General features: G+C 34.8%; 1 protein-coding gene across 16 annotated transcripts in view; it reads right to left on the reverse strand.

The window, feature by feature from the left end:
• The window catches only part of LOC106074502 (uncharacterized), a 33,571-nt gene extending 17,084 nt beyond the window's left edge, over nucleotides 1-16,487 (reverse strand). For 2 of the 16 annotated variants that reach the window (XR_008780204.1, XM_056044365.1), the window contains exons 1-8: nucleotides 14,501-15,349; nucleotides 10,763-10,878; nucleotides 9,864-9,965; nucleotides 8,337-8,500; nucleotides 7,105-7,215; nucleotides 6,679-6,824; nucleotides 2,068-2,156; nucleotides 348-473 (exon numbers count right to left, since the gene is read on the reverse strand). Coding sequence is in view for 15 of the 16 variants with exons in the window: in XM_056044365.1 (XP_055900340.1) it covers nucleotides 348-473; nucleotides 2,068-2,156; nucleotides 6,679-6,720 (257 nt within the window). In the remaining variant the exon portion in view is untranslated. Of the gene's footprint in view, nucleotides 1-347; nucleotides 474-2,067; nucleotides 2,157-6,288; nucleotides 6,511-6,678; nucleotides 6,825-7,104; nucleotides 7,238-8,336; nucleotides 8,521-9,863; nucleotides 9,966-10,762; nucleotides 10,879-14,500; nucleotides 15,363-16,470 lie in introns of those variants that run through there. The other 14 variants (XM_056044353.1, XM_056044355.1, XM_056044366.1 and 11 more) reach the window with 14 other exon arrangements.
• Between the last annotated feature and the right edge of the window lie 2,051 nt (nucleotides 16,488-18,538).

Below are 18,538 nucleotides of genomic sequence, written 5' to 3' on the forward strand. Positions count from 1 at the left end.
GATTTTTTTTATGTTGGAGTGTGGTTTTATATGTGGTTACACATAACAGGGATGGGAATAGACTTTACAAAAATTTTAGGAAATTTTGGTCCAATCCCCCCCCCCCCCTTTTTGTAAACTGGCCTGGAGCAGCAACTTAAAATAAGATGTTGCAGAAATTTAAAATATTTTCCTAGCATGTAACTAATGTTCTTATATATAGGTTATATAAGTTACTGCAGAGTTCAGCGACAATGAAAACATTTCCATCTACAGCTGACAATCCCTCAAGGCCAATCTAGAATCAGTCCTCTTCAAAGTGAATTGGTTTCAACCTAAGTTCATCAACAAATAATGAGAACACTCACTGAGCTTCAATACTTTCTTTCTCCTGGAGTAGATTCTTAAATTTGGCATCCAGCTCTCTGTTTCTCTGCTGCTCCTGTTTCACCTCATGCCCTTTTTCTTTCAATAAACTTTCTAGAGACTTGACCCTGAGATCAAGAAAAAAATTGAAACTAAATAGAAACTTCTGATGCCTACGCAATAAACTTTGAGTTGATATTTCTGGCCAAGCCTATTTCAGTTGAACTATAGGGTTGGGACGTACTGGTTTCATTTTAAACATTGTCAATCAAAAAAATGAATTAGAAATAAAGTGTTTAGTTGAATCATTTAGAAAACTGAAATGAAACTATCCAAAAGTGAATGTTGACTAAAATATTTTTTCTTTTTTTTTTTAAAGTTAAAAAAAAACAACAGCTTCTGAGATCAACACAGATACACAAATAAGACAAATGTCCTCAAGCATAAAAAAGACTATTAATGTTAAGGCATGATCGCAAAAGTCGAGAGAATTTCAACCACTCAGACATAAAGTCACATTTGCGGAGTTACTTTGAAATGACTTCATGCTGTCACATCTCACGAAACAGTATACATTTTTAAAAGGTCCTACTAAAAAGGTGAAGGATGCCTTTTATTTAAAATATTTTAATTTATTGAAGCAACGGTAAGAATCACATTTTTGTGTGTGTGTGTGTGTTAATATTCAAACATGGAGTGATAACTTTAATGGCATTCAAACTTTTATTTTGCTTCTAAAATTTTATTGACTGCCCCGTCCCCCTTTGTCAGGACCTTTAAGCCCCTCTCCCTTTCCCCAGTATGAGAAACACTGGAATTTAAATATAGAAATGTGGTGGTTGTACTTTTCTCAGCTCTCCTTCACCTACAAACTCTCTCTACTGATTGTCCATATCTTGTCAAAATATTTAACAAAAATCTCATTTTTCTATTGTTGCATTTTCATAGGCATTAAAAAGATCATGAGTTGGTCTCACTCTTGACTAAGGTGTATATGTTTATAGTAGGCTAGTGCTAATCTTTTTCTAGTATCTTCAACCTTTTCTACTAAAGCTGACAATAATTGGATCATCTGATAAGCTTTTTTTAAAAAAAAAATTATTTTAATTTCACTTTTTATGTATTTCAAGCTAAGTCTGTCTGAATAAGTCAATAAATGAAAGCCTACATTTTTTTGATGAGTGTGCTAAGAGGATAAATACTGACTTTACCATTAAAAAAATATTTGCCAAAATGTTTTGCTTTATATATTATGATGTTCCTTACATTGTTTTCATAATACATTCACTAAGTTAATTGTTTTGTTTTTCCTTTTACTGTTTCAGAATGAGAGTAAATATTTAAAAAGCTTTGTTCTTGTTTTTTGCTAATTCTAGGATATTATTTTGTACATAACAATGTCTAACAGTGTCATCCATTGGTATTAGTAGGAAATTGCAACTCTTAAGTTTAGTAAGTTATCTTATTTAGACATCCTATTATAATTTATGTCCAAAATGCACATTAGCTTGGGCAATGTAATTTTAAATCTTAAATTAGACAATGTACAGAACAAAAAGAGGGTAATAAAAAGGCTCTTTAATTAAGATATTGTTCTATTCATATAGAATTGAGAACCCTGTTTTATTTGTCTCACATTTTAAGTAAGAAAAAAACATATTCATATATTTGATAAAAACATGGTCAAAAAATAAGTAAATAAATATATTTTTCAAGACTCACAGATTGTCAGCTGTTATATCCAGTTCCTTTACTTCACGCATTCTCTTCCTAAAGTTTTCTTTAGTTCTTTTTTGCTCCTTTAGTTCAACCTGTCAAAACAAACAGCAACTACTACTCTCGAATGAACTTAAGAAAAAAAAAGTGTAATTTAGACTTTCTCTCCTAATTAAGAATAACATAGTTGATTCAAGTGAAAGAATACAATGAGCCCTGCATTCTAAAGTTCAAGCATCAGAAAATGATGACAAAGTTTTTTTACAAGTGTGAAGGCAAAGAAAGATGGTTGGGACCTGGTCTTTCAAGATGGAAAAGTTTTTTTGTGAGACATGGCGGTGTATTTGTCAGAGTGGCACTAAACAGACTTAATAAAGCGAGCCTGGGTGAGGAAGAGAGTACAGAAGATGATAAGGAGAACAAAGAAACGATTCAAGACGTCGTCAAGAGTTGTGTAAGCGAAATATTTGATGGAGATTGTGAACTTATTAGAGATGAAAGTGACACAAGGACAGACATTCATTTTGTAGCTTGTTTGAAGCCAAATGAACAAACAGAATACAGAATGGAAGCCTTTTAGAAAAAAAAAAAAGTTTTGTGAATACAATGAATAGTTGAAAATCTGGGCAGAGACCAGTAACATTCTGTACAATCATAGCTCAAGTAGGAAGAAAACAATTTTTATTTGTCATGGTACAGGAAATAATGTTAAGTGCCTTAATTCCAAGAATAAGTTAACTAGTCAAGTGGGCTAAAAGTGGAGTGTGTGAGTGAACGACTAGGTAAATAGGTCATTCTTTTAGATGACCTTGAAGAGATGTTTAGGTAAACATGCATGAGTAGTCAGGAATAGGTAGAAGACTAAGAATTATGTAGCAAGAAAGGCCAGGCAACACGAAGCTTCCTAGATGAGACATTGTTCAGTGGTCATTATTCGACTAGTAGTTTATGTACTTCAGTTATTTGACAATATTGTAAGATAGCCAGCTATTTCATAAAAGTGAGTCATGTTAATTTTTGTATTGTTGGATAGCTTATTTGATTGAATCAAGTTTGAAGAAATTAAACTCGAGAAAGATATATTCTAATTAGATTTCTTCAGTGTGATTGAATAGAGACAATACTACTCTGCAAAAGAGCTCATGACAGTGAGGACAAATACAATATATGCTTGAATCTTACATCAAATTTTTCTATTGCAGATTCCAATAGATGAATATGGTTTGTGTTGTTATCAACTACTTCTTCAAATAAATAGTCAGCTCTTTAGTGGGTGGAGGCGCGGTGACTGAGCGGTAAAGTGCTTGGCTTCCGAACCGGGGACTGGGGTTCGAATCCTGGTGAAGACTGGGATTTTTAATTTTGGGATACTCGGGTGCCTCTGAGTCCACCCAGCTCTAATGGGTACCTGACAGACATTAGTTAGGGAAATGTAAAGGCGGTTGGTCGTTGTGCTGGACACATGACACCCTTGTTAACCGTAGGCCACAGAAACAGATGACATTTACATCATCTGCCCTATAGACCACAAGGTCTGAAAGGGGAACTTTACTTTACTTTTCTTTAGTGGGTGCACTGCACTCGATAGGTCTCTTACAGCTGGCGGTATCTTTGGTGGGTTGACAGGAGTAGGTCTGTAAAGAAGCTCTTGGAAATGATCGACCAGTCTCTTCTTTTGTCCTCTTCGTCTGTTATCAAGTCACCATTTTTGTCCTTTACTGGCCTCTCTGACATGGCAAATTTTCTAGATATATTTTTGATGACTGGTTACAGTTCTTTGGTACTGTTCTGAAGAGCTGTTTCTTTTGCTAGTGCTTCAATGTAGGTTTGCCTGTCTGTTCTGATGCTATGCTTGATACTCCTATCTATTTCAGCATATTCTTTTTTGTGCTTTTCCTTTTGCTGCTCTTGTTTTACTGTTGTTCATGCCTGCTTTCTTCTCTCTTCTTTCCTTGATCTTCTGAAGAGTTTCTGCTGAACTCCACTCCTTGTGGGTGTATGACTTGAGACCCAGTACTTCTTGGCATGTGAAATTTACTGGGTTTTTTTTTCAGTTTCTGCCATGTCTGTTCTACTGTCTCCTCTTCTAGGAGCTGGAACTTGTTTGATAAGGTGACCTTCAACTCTTCCTGTTTTGTGCAGTCTTTCAGTGCAATGGTATTGTAATGTTGAAATTGGCTGGGCTCACTTGTTCAAGTCTTCTTCAGCTAGCACATTGACCTCCAGCTTTTTGCCTTCATTCTGAACCTGGTGAGTCAGGTACAGTGGCTACTAAGCTTGCCATATTTCCAACAAGATGGGACAGAGCTGCGTGGCTATTTTACATTGGTCGTGGCTATGAAACCACAACCAAAAAAAAAACAGTTCTTCTTGACCACCCCAGGGCAACCACAATGAGGTGGGGGCTGGAATCACACTAACCAGAAGTGTGTATAAATTCCATAATAATATACTAAATATCTCTACCATTCTAAAAAAGTATATAAAGTATATATTAAACACAGAATACAGCTAGAAACTAATCTAGATGACTACTACTAGACTAAATTAGATAGTCTCCATGATAGAATATAGAGACTCTGACCAAGTTAAGATCTAAATTCAGAGTAGTTCTTATAGTATTGGATCTTCTTATAGTTTTAGATCTTACCTAGATTCTAAAAATCTTTATCAATTTTTAGTATCATCTACTCTGTCACTATGTAAAGTCTAAATCTAGAGTAATCTAGATTTTCCAGATCTAGACATCTAGCGTAATTGTGACGCTAGTCTAGATGACTAGATCTAAATTAATGATAGAATGATTAGATCCTAAAATTTACTAGATTTACTAATTAGTATAAAATTTAGATTAAATTATAATCTAATATTTGTTGATCTAGAACAGTGATGGCAAATGGGGTTGTTTCAAATTTCTTCTGAGTCACATGGTTATGTTTACATCACATGGTTGTGTTTACATCTCATGCTCTGCTTACTTTTGTTAATCTATAGTGGGAAGCTGAAGTGTTTTAGAACAATAATTGGTGGTTTTAATTAATTAATTAGTGCCAAACTATAATTTGTTAATAATAGGAGAACTTAGATGTTTATCTTTTTTATAGTTTCAACTTAAAACAGATAGTTAAACATTTGACAGATGGTTCGGAAGCGTTGGCCTATATAATAAATTCTATAGTCTGCAGTACTGAGATCTAGATTTCTTGACTTACACATTTACAGTTATCTGCTCAGAGCATCTGGGTAATCAACCCTATAAAAAAAAGTAACACTTTCATCTACACCCCTCCCTCTCTGCCCTAAAATAAACAGGCTAGAACACTAAATGTTGGACAGTAGACCATAAATGTGTGTTGTATTGTCAGATAGGTCTAGTGATTCTAGTCTAGTCGATTATTTGCTTTAAATGATGAAAAGACTGCCAGGTGTTTTTCCTTGTGTATAATAGGGTTGAGTTGTCTAGCAAACAAATAACACATCTGATAGTCAAGGATAAATCTAGATATACTTTTACACAGTTCATATGTGTTTTATCCAGGACTAGATTTAGGAAGTAGAGCAAAAGGTTAATAGAAGACTTTTTTGCAGCTCCTGAGTCAGGTCGGCTTTAGTTTCTGAAGTAGATGTTTAGATAATACAACATTCAACAGTTATCTTCATTACATATTAAACTTCTTGTTCGACATTGTTCATCAGCATTAACTGCCTTAATATTTTTGGCCTTACACCTGTGTTATTTCCTTATTATAGTGTTACCTCTGATTAGACTTATCTATACAAGACAAAGAGAAGAGGTGCCTAGAAATTAAGATGCAGTCCTTAATATAAGAATTACATTCTATAATTTAGCACATCATATGTGTAAGCTACCTTGAGTATTAAAAGAGGGTAAAGCTCTTCGCTCACATGAAAATCAATAGAAAAATCAAGAAAAAGAATTGAATGAAGGCCTACAAGCGAAAGGTCATAGAAAAACCTGTGACAGTAAGTGAATGTGTTTGGAGTGGCTGGTAGTGCAGTGTGTGTGCCTGTGTAAGAAATGACCAGTTGATCTTCATTGTAAATGGTTGAGTGAACAGTAAAGAAAGTGTGTAAGTCAGGAGTGTGTGTAAAAGTGGGTCAGACTCATAACAAGATGCTGGAGTAAAGGAGACGAATGGAAGACTAAAAAAAATCAATGTGTTAATTGAGACTCTTGTTGTTATAGTCCATTACAAAACATTTCACCTTTCACAAAGTAAAAGACCCTCTTCTTGAATTCATAGCAATGTAATACATAGCCTATAGGGGTGCACCGGATAGTCGCTCCGGCAGTTCTGTCGAATATTTGGCCTTTTTTCCCCATTCTGCCATATTTGGCTCCGGTCAAATATCACTGCCAGGTAGTTGGCCGAATAGTAAAAGTACACCTATTTAATATGCACAAAGTGGACCTCCTTCCATCAATGTCTGTTATAGAATGTATTAATGTTAATATTAAAACATAATAATGTGCTTAAAAATAGAGCCTACATGAATATGTACCAAACATCAAATATGAAAATATGAAAATGACAATGCTGTAAACATATAAGACAGACTCATGCCAAAGGGAAGGACAAAACAACTTAAATGCACCTTAAACGTAGGTCCATGTCCTGGTATGATAAAGTCAGCCATCTCCAATATGGTATATCTTGATTGCACCTGGAGATGTGGTCGCTCACTATTTTTCAGCCAAAGGGAGGGGGAGAAAAGGTCACCTTCACAATAAAATAAATCCCCTGTGAAAAACAAAATTGAAAAAACATTAAACATCAGTTTGAAAATAAACATGAGGCCCAATGGCTGAACAGTAAAGCCCTTGGCTTCCGAACCAGGGGGCCGCAGAAACATATGACCTTTACATCATCTTGCGTTTGATTGCAAGGTTGGAAAGGGAACTTTGACCATACTTTTTAAAGCTGGATAGTACAATCCTTCAACATGATTTTCTGTGTCAAGCAAAAGGTTGTACTTTTCTTACACCACCTAACAACAACAACAAAAAAACAACCAACCAACCCCTGCTGATACTCCAAGATTGGCCTTCTTCACCACCACCGACACATCATTTCCTGTATGACCAGGTGTTGGCCCTATTTCTACATCCTCATCTATGTTGAAGGGCATCCCCTGCAGGAAGAACAAATAAGACCTGCAGTATCAAGAATAAATAAAGAAAAGTTTATCTATAATGTGCAGTGACGCAGGGTAGGACTCAGAAAGATATTTGTAAAAAAGTAAACATGAGATATTCACTTAACTGATGGCTTCTTCAAGCTATTTCAAGATTGAAATGATGTTTTTATTCAAACAAAATGATTTGTATTTTTATTTATTAATAAATTAATTTGTTCTGATTTTTTATACTAAGTTCTATTTTTTCTTATACTAAGAAATTAGCACATAGAAAGGATCTGACATATACATTCGTCATACTCTGTGTTGCCCCCGAACTTAAAGGAAAGGATAATGATGATATTCTAGGTAGTTCAGCACGCAAAGATATTTAAAGAAATTAAACAATGTATGCAATTATTAATGACAAATGAAAAGTAGTTGATAAAACAAGCCAATTGCTTTATTTACTAACAAATGAATGAAATAGGGAAAAATTACTTAGCTCAATTTAAATAGTCAGTGTAACAATGAAGTTTTCTATTTCTTATCTTGTTTTACACAAAAATAACTCAAGGATATCAAAAGTAAACATCATCAATACAAATACATGAACATGTTCAAAACGCAAGCCAGTCAACAAACAAAACTTCAACTTCGGCATGTCAAAAACTAAAAATGTCTGAATCAGGCTACATCATAATGCCATGGTATAGCAGAAGAGGAATTTAAATGGAATGTGATGAGTTGGATAGTTTGATTCTGTTTGAGAATTGCCTTAAGATTTGAGAACATTTATGAATGTTTGAGTGTTTAAGAATAAATTTGTAGAACAATCACATTTTCTGTCTACATTAAGATGTCTGTCCAATCTTCCCCTAGAAAAGTTACATTTAAGACCTGATTAGAATAAGTTTGACAAAGAGCTCTTCAAATGGCCCAGCGACTGATGAACTTTTACTTCACCAGCTATATGGATATAAAGATAGCAAAGGGAAGCTTCGCTAGTTGCATTATTATGTCTACAAAATCTTTATCTATGCAACTACTGCAATCGTAGGGGAGCAATAAAAAGAATTTAAACTGTGTCTGCACAAAACACTAAAAACAAACAAAAAATATTAGTCTGTAGATACCTTTTTCAACTCATGCAGTAAGTACTGATCATGTTGACAAATATCATAGCCCACACATTGGACAGCTCTAGAGAAGAGGTTGAGGTTGCCAATCTGTTCTATGTGTCCATTTAAGCAAATAACATAGTGGATGTCTTCAGGTTTCAAACCCTGGTCACTCAAAGCTGCAGAGCATACACAGATTCTAAATAGTAAAAAAAGATCTTAACTCTTATTTTATGTAAGTCAGATCTTATGTATGTGAATTATGTTGGAGAAAGTTATTTTAGGTTCTCAAAATGCAGGCCAGATGACTAGTCGCAAGAAAATGATGTACTGGAACTGTCTCATGAATGGCTTGGCCTCAAAGAGAAGAGTACTTGTCTTAAACTAAAGAGTACTTGGCCTAAAAAGAAAAGGGTACTTGGCCTCAAAGACAAATGCACTTGATCTTAAAGAAAAAAAAGTATATGGCCTCAAAGGGAAGAGTACAGTATTTAAATGTTTTAAAGTAGTAACAATATGAAGACAAATATAAATTGTGTCTAAACATCTGTTTTAGTTAAAAAAACAACAACATTATTTGTACTGTGACAAGTGTTTTGAAGTTGATTCCTTCTCATGGTGCCCTATTGACTACTAATAAAACCATAAACAATGTATGGTCATGTTACAACATCATTTGTCCTTCATCTGGTGAATTATAAAGGGGAAAGAATCGAGCAAGGAGTGGACAGAACTGACTCTGTGACTGTCATTCTGAGTGCAGAGAGGGATGCAAGCAACTAGTAGACAGAAGAGATGGCTGCCTAGTTATTTTGGTATGTGTTTGAGAATGTCACCACTATGGTCCAAAGTTAGAACCAGACTGCTTCTATCCCTGCAAGAGGTTTTGGCTAGGACAGTATTTCTCAAACTGTGGGGAGCGACAATTTGAAAAAATGTGAAAAGGGGGCGGAAGAAAAACAGCGAGTCAATGAACATTTAATACCGATACATAAATTTGGATTCTATACATATTGTAAATATAATATAATATGTCGTCTCTTTCATTACATTCTAAAAGCCTTCATTGTAAAAGCCTACAGCGCTTAAAAATTCTCCAGCCATTTTTTCTAATTATGGTCTAATACTTTAAGTGCCTTTCTTTCTGAGAAATAGTTCAAATAGACATAAAATATCTGTCTGAATTAGCCAAAATGAAAAACTAAACATCTGTAAAAATGTTAAGAAATGCATGAGTCCAAGTATCAGTATTATATAAGAAAAGATTTTACTGGATGAAAGACAGATTTATAGACAATTAGCAATACAAAGCTATTTAGATGGAAAATATTGGATCGAAGCAATCATACATGTATTCAGTAGGTGACCAAAGAAGTTTGGATACAAATCTAGTCTGGCCTATATAAAGTTCGGATACAAATCTAGTCTGGCCTATATAAGGTTCGGATACAAATCTATTCACAAAGATGTGCAGATCATCTAGAGGTAAATATATCCTAAAAAAAGGGAAAATAAAATATGAAAAGTAAAATTAAAGTTTACCTTTGAGAAGTAAGTCCCTTTCCGAAGGGTTCCCAGTATTAACAATAATGTTGCGGTGGGGACCTTTTAGTAGTGTGATGGTGCTACATGATCTAACAGTTCCTTCAAAGTAAACGATATATTAATATCATTGTAGATTTTGAAAAAAAAAATATGTATACAGCAAATTTCATAATATTAAAGTAGGAGAATAAATTGGTCTAAAATTTTATAAATCAAAGGAATGAATATTTTCTTATTTATTGGTTGTTTTTTTTATATTTTTTTAAAATGTTGTACTAGTATAAAAAAAAATATGTGTTACCACATCTTTTCAAATTGAATCAAATTATGAACTTTATTTATGATGAAGCCTTTTAAAAGTAGATTATAGAATACAATAGCACTAATTATCAATAATAACACCATTTGTATGCAATTATAATGATTTGACATCTAGCTTAATTACAATAGCTTATGTGAAGATTTGGGGTGGGGGTGTAAAAGGGAAAGAAAGGAGGGGGGGGGCAAATCAAACCCAGAATAAATCATTGAAGTCATTATATCACATATAGATCTTGCAGTTAGATCAACTAGGACAGAGAGAGAGAGAGAGTGCATGTAGGTCCCAATAGTATGTCAGAATATGTAAGGATAGATAACTGCCAACTTATTGAGCTGAGAAGCCATGGTCCCTAAATTTAAAGTTTTACCATCTATTGGCAAATACAGAATAGGTTTTAAAAAACAAGAAAAAAAAAAACAGAACCTTTAAAGCCCAGGGTCTCAGTAATATTTAAACATTAAAAAAATGTCAATTGGTTAAAAGTTATAAATGATTAATACCATTAAGTCCTTAAGTATTCTTGAATAAAAAAAAATGATTTCAAGAAAACAAAGAAAAAAAATAAAATCTATACCTTGCTAGTCCAGCTGGGTGTAACCTTCTGTTAGAACAATAATGTCAAACATTTTACAGTATTTCTATATTTATTTATACAGAATGATTTTAAAGTCAACAAGCTGATTCAAAGATCTGTAGGTAGAGAAAACAAAACATTAATAAATAACAGCCATTTCATAACAAAAACATTTTAGACCAGTCACTTGCAGAGTAAGATGCAGCCAAAAATTGGAGTATACGTTAAAAATTATTTGAGTAGTTTATGCTATTCGGACACCTACAGGCCAAAATTTCAAAGTTTGACTTTGACAGCGCATTATTTGATAATTGTTTGACATAGAAAAGAAAATGAAGTACCAAAATGTTCTTTAATTTATGAAGAAAAGGTTGTCTACTTATTTTTGTACCCTTATCCTATATTTTTTATTATATTTAAGGTCAAAGAGACCATGTGTCATTATTTAATTCAGACAGATTTGTCATTGTTTATTTGATTTCGGACACCATAATTTATTTCAGGCTTCAATAAACTCAGATTTTAATTTTATATTAATATTAACTAAATTCTAAGATACCCCATGCATTTCCAATAAGACAATATAGATTTATTTTTAATTTCAAAGTAGTTTTGTCATACTAAAATCAGTTTATATTGTATGACTGAATAGAGTTAAATGATGAAGATTGTAGCCTATATTAATTTGTAGTTTATTTTATGTTTGCATGTTTTATTGAGAGCTTTACTTTAATTTGGACTTTTTATTTTATGTTGTGTGTATTAATTTTTCACTATTCTTATTAATATATAATTTTAAATTAGGTTTTATTTTTTTTTTATTTTTTGTTTTGTGGTTTCTGAGCATGAACATGCTATTAATATTATTTACTTTCACCAAAAAGTAAAAAAAAAAAATTAAAGAAAAAAAAAAAAAGATTTTTTTACTGGCTTAGAAAGATTTATATACAGCTGTATTCAAATTTATATATTTACAATTTCAATATTATTCACAATTGGTGAAAATAAATAAAAATAAAATTAAAGTGACCATCTTTAACTTTTTAACAATAATATCACAATAACAATAATTATGAATGCTATAATACAGCATGAAATAATGAAAGTATTTAATATAGAAATGTAAAGAGTTATGTATGATAACATTTTTTTTTAAGTTTTATGTGAACTAACGATATTGATCGGGGCAACAGGCGGAACACAGAATGTTGAATTTTTCTAATCCTTCTTCTGCATTCTGAGGGACTGATGTGCAACAAGTGTGCCACCACTGATGGCAATGTTCCCATAGAACCTACAGAGTGCCTTTGTTTCTTGTAAGGCAACCAGCAGGACAATCTTCATTCCCTACTCAACAAGGCTGTCAGAAACTTTATCACCACTTTCATTGTCACATTTTTTCTGTTCAGCCTCCTTCAGTTTCTCTACCTCAGAGTCATCATTCCTGTCTTCATTTGTCTTTCTTCTTGGCAAAACTTTTTTCTCCTTTTTCTTCCTTGCATCATCATCTTTCTTCTATTGTCTCTCTACCTTCTTCTTTTCTCTCAAGACTTTTCTTTGCAGTGCATCTTCATCTTTTTGTCTCATCTTTGTCTACCTTCCTAGATATTTTAATCTTTTCTTGCTCATCTTTTTCTGTAATCTTGCGCTTAAAGGCTTGCCAAAATTCCTCGCTGCTTACAAGAATTGGGAGAGTTGGGGTTAATTTTTTTGGTTTAGCACTACTTTTGTCCTTGCTCTTAAAGGAGGGTATCTTTAAAATGTCCTCAGAGAAGGAAAGTTCACTAAATTTTTCAAATATAATTTTGTCATGAGGTTTGGAAAACTCTGTGTTAGGAGATTAGCCAATATTGAAAAAAAACTTCCATATGAGGTGGAAGGTAAAGGTGAATCAGGTGATGTTGTGGGAGGCAGAATCAAGAGTTAAGACATCGTGGGAGGTGGGAGAAATAGGTAGGGCATCATGGAGTGGGGAAGCAAGAGGTGAGACATCACAGGAGGTGGAAGGAAGAGTTTGCACAGCCAGTGAGGCAGATGACAATGTTTGTGGTCTGTACAGTAAACTGGGACCCAACTTTCCAGCCTTGATTTAACTGTTTCTGGACTGAAAGGGTATATCCCTGAAGCCATAAAGCCTTGCTTGACTAACTCAATTTTAGCACATTTTTCCCATGTAGGCTTAAAAACCTTAGCAAATGTTTCTAAGGACACACCATCACCAGTTGATGCCACGTGCTATCTTAATGCATCCTTCCAAGCATTCTTAATGGCAGCAAAAAATGCCTGATCAAGGGGCTGCATCAGGCTTGGGGAAGAGGACAATTCAAAATGATTTGGTAATCAAAACAAAGTTGGGATGTTTCAATGAGGGAAGTGTGAGAGGTGTACAGCCCATCAATAATCAGAAGAATGGGTTTGGGGAGATGGCTAGTTAATGGGATGAAGGTATCATGGAGCGAGGAGTAAAAAATGGGTGCCATTGGAAGAAATTTGAATCGGTGCTTCTGGAAAACCTTCTTAAAGATTTTTGGTTGGTATTCTTTTGTAAGGATAAAATTATCTTATAAATAGACTATATTTGATAAATATTTATTCAATTCAATTCTATTTAAAATAATCTGGAGTTAAATCAAAAAATTGAATTTAGAATCTCTAGTCTAGAATTAATTGATCTAGTCTATAATCAAAAAGAATTGTTTAAAAAATAAAAAGCAAAGAAGAGTGAAAAAAATATTATAGGCTAAGACTAGATTAGAAATAGGAAAAAAAATTATTTAGTAAATAGAAAAATCTCATAGACTATCAAAAGAAAATAGACTAGGTCTGGTCCATAGAAGCATAAAAAAAATAAAATAATTTTGGCTATTTTTTTTGTCATTTTTATTCTTGGAGAGTTGTCCGAAATAAATTTTCCATCGCTTTTTTAAATCTGAATCCCAACACCCCTTTAAGATTTTAATGACACATCTGTGAAGCACAGTCAATGTAACAAGTGATGCTCTGTCTATAAATGAAGCACAGTCAATGTAACAAGTGATGCTCTGTCTATAAATGAAGCACAGTCAATGTAACAAGTGATGCTCTGTCTATAAATGAAGCACAGTCAATGTAACAAGTGATGCTCTGTCTATAAATGAAGCACAGTCAATGTAACAAGTGATGCTCTGTCTATAAATGAAGCACAGTCAATGTAACAAGTGATGCTCTGTCTATAAATGAAGCACAGTCAATGTAACAAGTGATGCTCTGTCTATAAATGAAGCACAGTCAATGTAACAAGTGATGCTCTGTCTATAAATGAAGCACAGTCAATGTAACAAGTGATGCTCTGTCTATAAATGAAGCACAGTCAATGTAACAAGTGATGCTCTGTCTATAAATGAAGCACAGTCAATGTAACAAGTGATGCTCTGTCTATAAATGAAGCACAGTCAATGTAACAAGTGATGCTCTGTCTATAAATGAAGCACAGTCAATGTAACAAGTGATGCTCTGTCTATAAATGAAGCACAGTCAATGTAACAAGTGATGCTCTGTCTATAAATGAAGCACAGTCAATGTAACAAGTGATGCTCTGTCTATAAATGAAGCACAGTCAATGTAACAAGTGATGCTCTGTCTATAAATGAACGTAATTATCAATTTTGAAAGTGCACAACATTTAACAGGAACCAAAAAACACTTTTAATCTGGAAGCTAGCTAAGTTTATCCAGGTGACAGAAATAAAAATGGCTTACCATGCAACTTTAAAAATGATGTATACTGTCTGGAAAATATTGAAAACGAACGAAAGTGACATAGAATTGATTGAAAATGGACATGCACAGTGCACAAACCCTCACTTTTGCAAATTAATCGCGTCAAAACGAGGTAAAATCAACACTTCAAGTTGTCCAAAATTCATGTAATGTCCGGAATAAATAAACTACTCTATCTAAAGTTCAATAAGCACTACTAGATTTAAATATTGTAACATCTGTCTATATTCAGACACAAATAAATACTCTGCACAATGCATCATTGAGAACTCAAAGAGCTTGAGAAGTCATGGCTCCAAATAATGTGTAAAGTAACTAATGACTAATAAATCACAGCCAATACTGAACCACTGACAACATGTAACAATGAAAGTACAAATGCTTCAAAGTAGATAACCATACTGATGTACCAAACTCTACTGGCCTCTCCACCTCATCCCAGGCTCGAACTGGATTCAACTGTTCTGTACCACCTTCACACTGGACTCACTGTACTGAACTTGACTTTGTCTCGTACTTGTGAAGTGTCCTCACTTTGAATCCAAACCAAACCATTTTGACTGTCACCTTCTCTCTTTACAAAGGTTCCCTTCTCAAAACCGATAGAGCTTCACTTGTCCATTCTGGATGTCACCTAACCCATCCTATGTGACTGGCCTCAGTACTGTTTACAACACAAATCTATGCTGAATGGTTGCCAAGCACTCGCCACTGTTATCTGTGTCAGCTGATTACACACACACACAATTCCCCTATCTGCATTGCCTCCACAGTTATAACAATATCAAGACTTCAAAATTAGATCTCTAGGCCAAAAGCATGTATACTATATAATATATATCATATATATATCTAAAAAGACACTTCCTGGCATTGACGCCTTGATCTTAATATTTTATTTTTTTTTGCTTTAGAGGGAGATACTACTGACACAGTCAAGCCAGTAAACTTGTGACCTGATTACTGAAGCAATAGACAGCATGGCGCTGCCACTTGCATAACATTCTTCAAAAGGGTCCTTCGATGGGAAGTTTTACCACATGATTGTGCATATCTAGTCATGTAAACTAATACTTTGATATATAATTACTAAATTAGATAGAGACTTATATTAAGTTATTAGTTAATTTATATCATATCTAGATCTACACAAAAACTTCAAAAAGCACTCACTCGGTGTCAGTCGCTCACTGCACTGTCACTAAGTCTAAACCCCTGCTCTAGTCACGCCTAGTGTCACAAAACGCACTGTCACTGGCCTGGGCGTGACTGGGACACTGTCACTGGTCCTAATAACTAGAGTCTAACTAGACTAGTAACTTATTATCTTATATAACTATTATAAGTAACTATTTAGTACTAAGACTAAGTTTTAAGTAGACTCTACTGTAGTCGAGTATTAATTAACTGACTGAGTTAAGTATAGTAAATAGTATATAAAGTATACTTCCTAATACTATAGATCATTAGATCTAGACTAGATTGCTGATTGATTTAGTCTTTTGACTCTTTTTTTATTTTTAGAATAGTCGATAGATCGATCTAGTATCTACTACTACTACAACTACTACTAGATCTAGAATCTACATTTAGACTTAGACGCCTTAGCAATAGATCTTGAGTCAGACGATCTAGAATGCTACTACTTACTACTAGACTAGTCCATAGTTACTCATAACTCATACTCATAGTATGGCATAGTATTACTATTACTAGTATAAGTATTAGTAAGTATCATAATCATGGTTTCTAGATAGATTATCATAGTCATAGATGCGGCAACCACTACTACTAGCACTGAACCAGTCATCTAAGATTCTAGATAATAAGAATAAAAATAAAGAATAATAATAGATTCTAATCCTAGATGGATCTAGATGTCAGTCTAGATTTAGATCTTAGCCAAAATAGAATCAGCGGTAAAACTAATCAGCTAGCTAGGTACTTACTTTACTTAGTTATGCCTAAGGCAGGCTAAGGCTAAAAAAAAAGCCTAAGGCCCATCTAATTAAAAATCATGTAAAAATTGTAACAACGAAAAAATCTTATTTTGTTTAACAGAAGAGCTCATTACTACCCAGACGAAAACCGTGTCAAATAACCCCCTTTTTTTTTCTCTCTGATGTTGATCCGAAACGAATACCCATGTTTGAAATGAAAAAAAAAGATTATACGAAACATTTTAAAAGTATTTTTTACTGACAGTACCATAGATTATATATAGTCTATGACAGTTCTTATATCTATATGTCTATACTAACTGAACATGCTATATCAGATCAATGACCTCCACGTTATTTTCTTTGTTATAATAATAAGACTAGTCTTTGAGTCCGAAGATTATATCTTATTTTATATAATTATATAATACAGGAATGCAGTATTTCGTGTGGCTGCGCAGTCCCAGCTGTGACCTACTTATTTTGCCACATCCAGGGTAAGCATAACCATTGTCCGCAGGTGGTCGATTTAGATTTTCTTTTCGCCGTCTGCGTTTGTCCTAGGGAGCAGATTTTCATTTGGTCTCAAATGTGTATCTCGCGGCCTTCGTGAGTGACCTCCAGCTGTCTTGTTCTGAGGCCGCATGCAACCAGGTACTCTCTTCTATGTCAGCCAAAGAAAGTTGACGCCTAAGCTGGTCTTTGACTTGTTTCCGTGGGGCGCTTCTGTTACGTCGATCACCTTTTAGTTCACCAAAAAAAAAAAAAAAAGACTGCCTTTGGAATACGTTCGTCTCTCATTATTATAGCTTTTATAAAGCGCTACTTTCATGCTTATAACATGCTCAGAGCGCGTTTGGTCCAATCTCATTTGTGGACCAGTGGGAGGAGGGGGTATCTAGGAGTTGGTTTTCCATGCTGCCTTTAGGCGCTCAGTAAACACAACTCTGCCCGAGTCGGGTGTCGAACCCCGAGCCCCCTTCTAGGTAGCCAAGCCAAGCCAAGTTCAAGCACACTTGGCCTCTCGACCACGCTTCCCACGGAATACGTGCCCTACCCAGCGCAACTGTCGCACCAAAAAAAAGTCCCTCTATACTGTCCATACCGGCGTTCGCAAGGACATCGCTGTTTGTAGTGCGGTCTTGCCATCGTATATCCATGTGGAGCGCAAGCATCTTTGGTGGAAGCGCTCAAGAAGTCGTAGATGTTTCCTATGTAGTGTCCATGTCTCAGAGCCATACAGAAGGGTTGAGAGAACCACCAACTGGTAGACACTAATTTTTGTAGGCAGGCGGAGCGATCTATTCCGCCAAACTCTCGCCTGAAGGCGTCCAAAAGCGCTACTGATCCTGGCGAGACGGTTATCAACTTCCCTTGAAAGTGAGGCGTCATTTGACACTATACTACCTAGATATGTGAAGTGGTCTACCACATTAAGGGGCTGTCCGTTTACGGTGATCCTTGGGGCTGAGTATGTTTTATTGGGCGACTTCTGGAACATGAATTCTGTTTTCCCGAGGTTAGGGTTAGGCGGCAGCGTATGTAAATTCGTTTACCGCGTTCTGGAGGTCATGTTTATTGTGAGCTAGCAGGGCGCAATCATCGGCATAGAGAAGCTCCGTTATGACCATCTCCTTTGTTTTTGTATGGAATAGTAGATGTCGAAGATTGAACACATTGCCGGTAGAACGAAGCCGGATATAGATGCCTTCGTGCAATCAATGGACCCTTCATTATCGAAGGAATCGCTTGCAAATGTCCCCCAGAAAACTATGAGAGAGGAGCTCGACGACCTACCGACATCTGAGGAAATTGAGACAGCAATATCTAAACTAAAAAAAAAAAACACAAGGCACCTGGCTCTGATGGACGCTGAAATATTTAAAATGGGTGGGGTCGCCCTAACCGAGAGACTAACAGACTTGTTCGCTCTATGCTGGGAGAAGTGCGTGGTCCTACCTGAACTTCGAGACTCCGTAATCATATCCCTATACAAAAAGGGTGACAAGTCTATCTGCTCAAGGAAATATAGATCATGTGAAACACAACTAATAGGACTAATTGATGATTTTTCAAA

The sequence above is a fragment of the Biomphalaria glabrata genome, chromosome 10, assembly GCF_947242115.1.
Source record: "Biomphalaria glabrata chromosome 10, xgBioGlab47.1, whole genome shotgun sequence".
In the NCBI taxonomy this organism is placed as follows: Eukaryota; Metazoa; Mollusca; class Gastropoda; family Planorbidae; genus Biomphalaria; species Biomphalaria glabrata.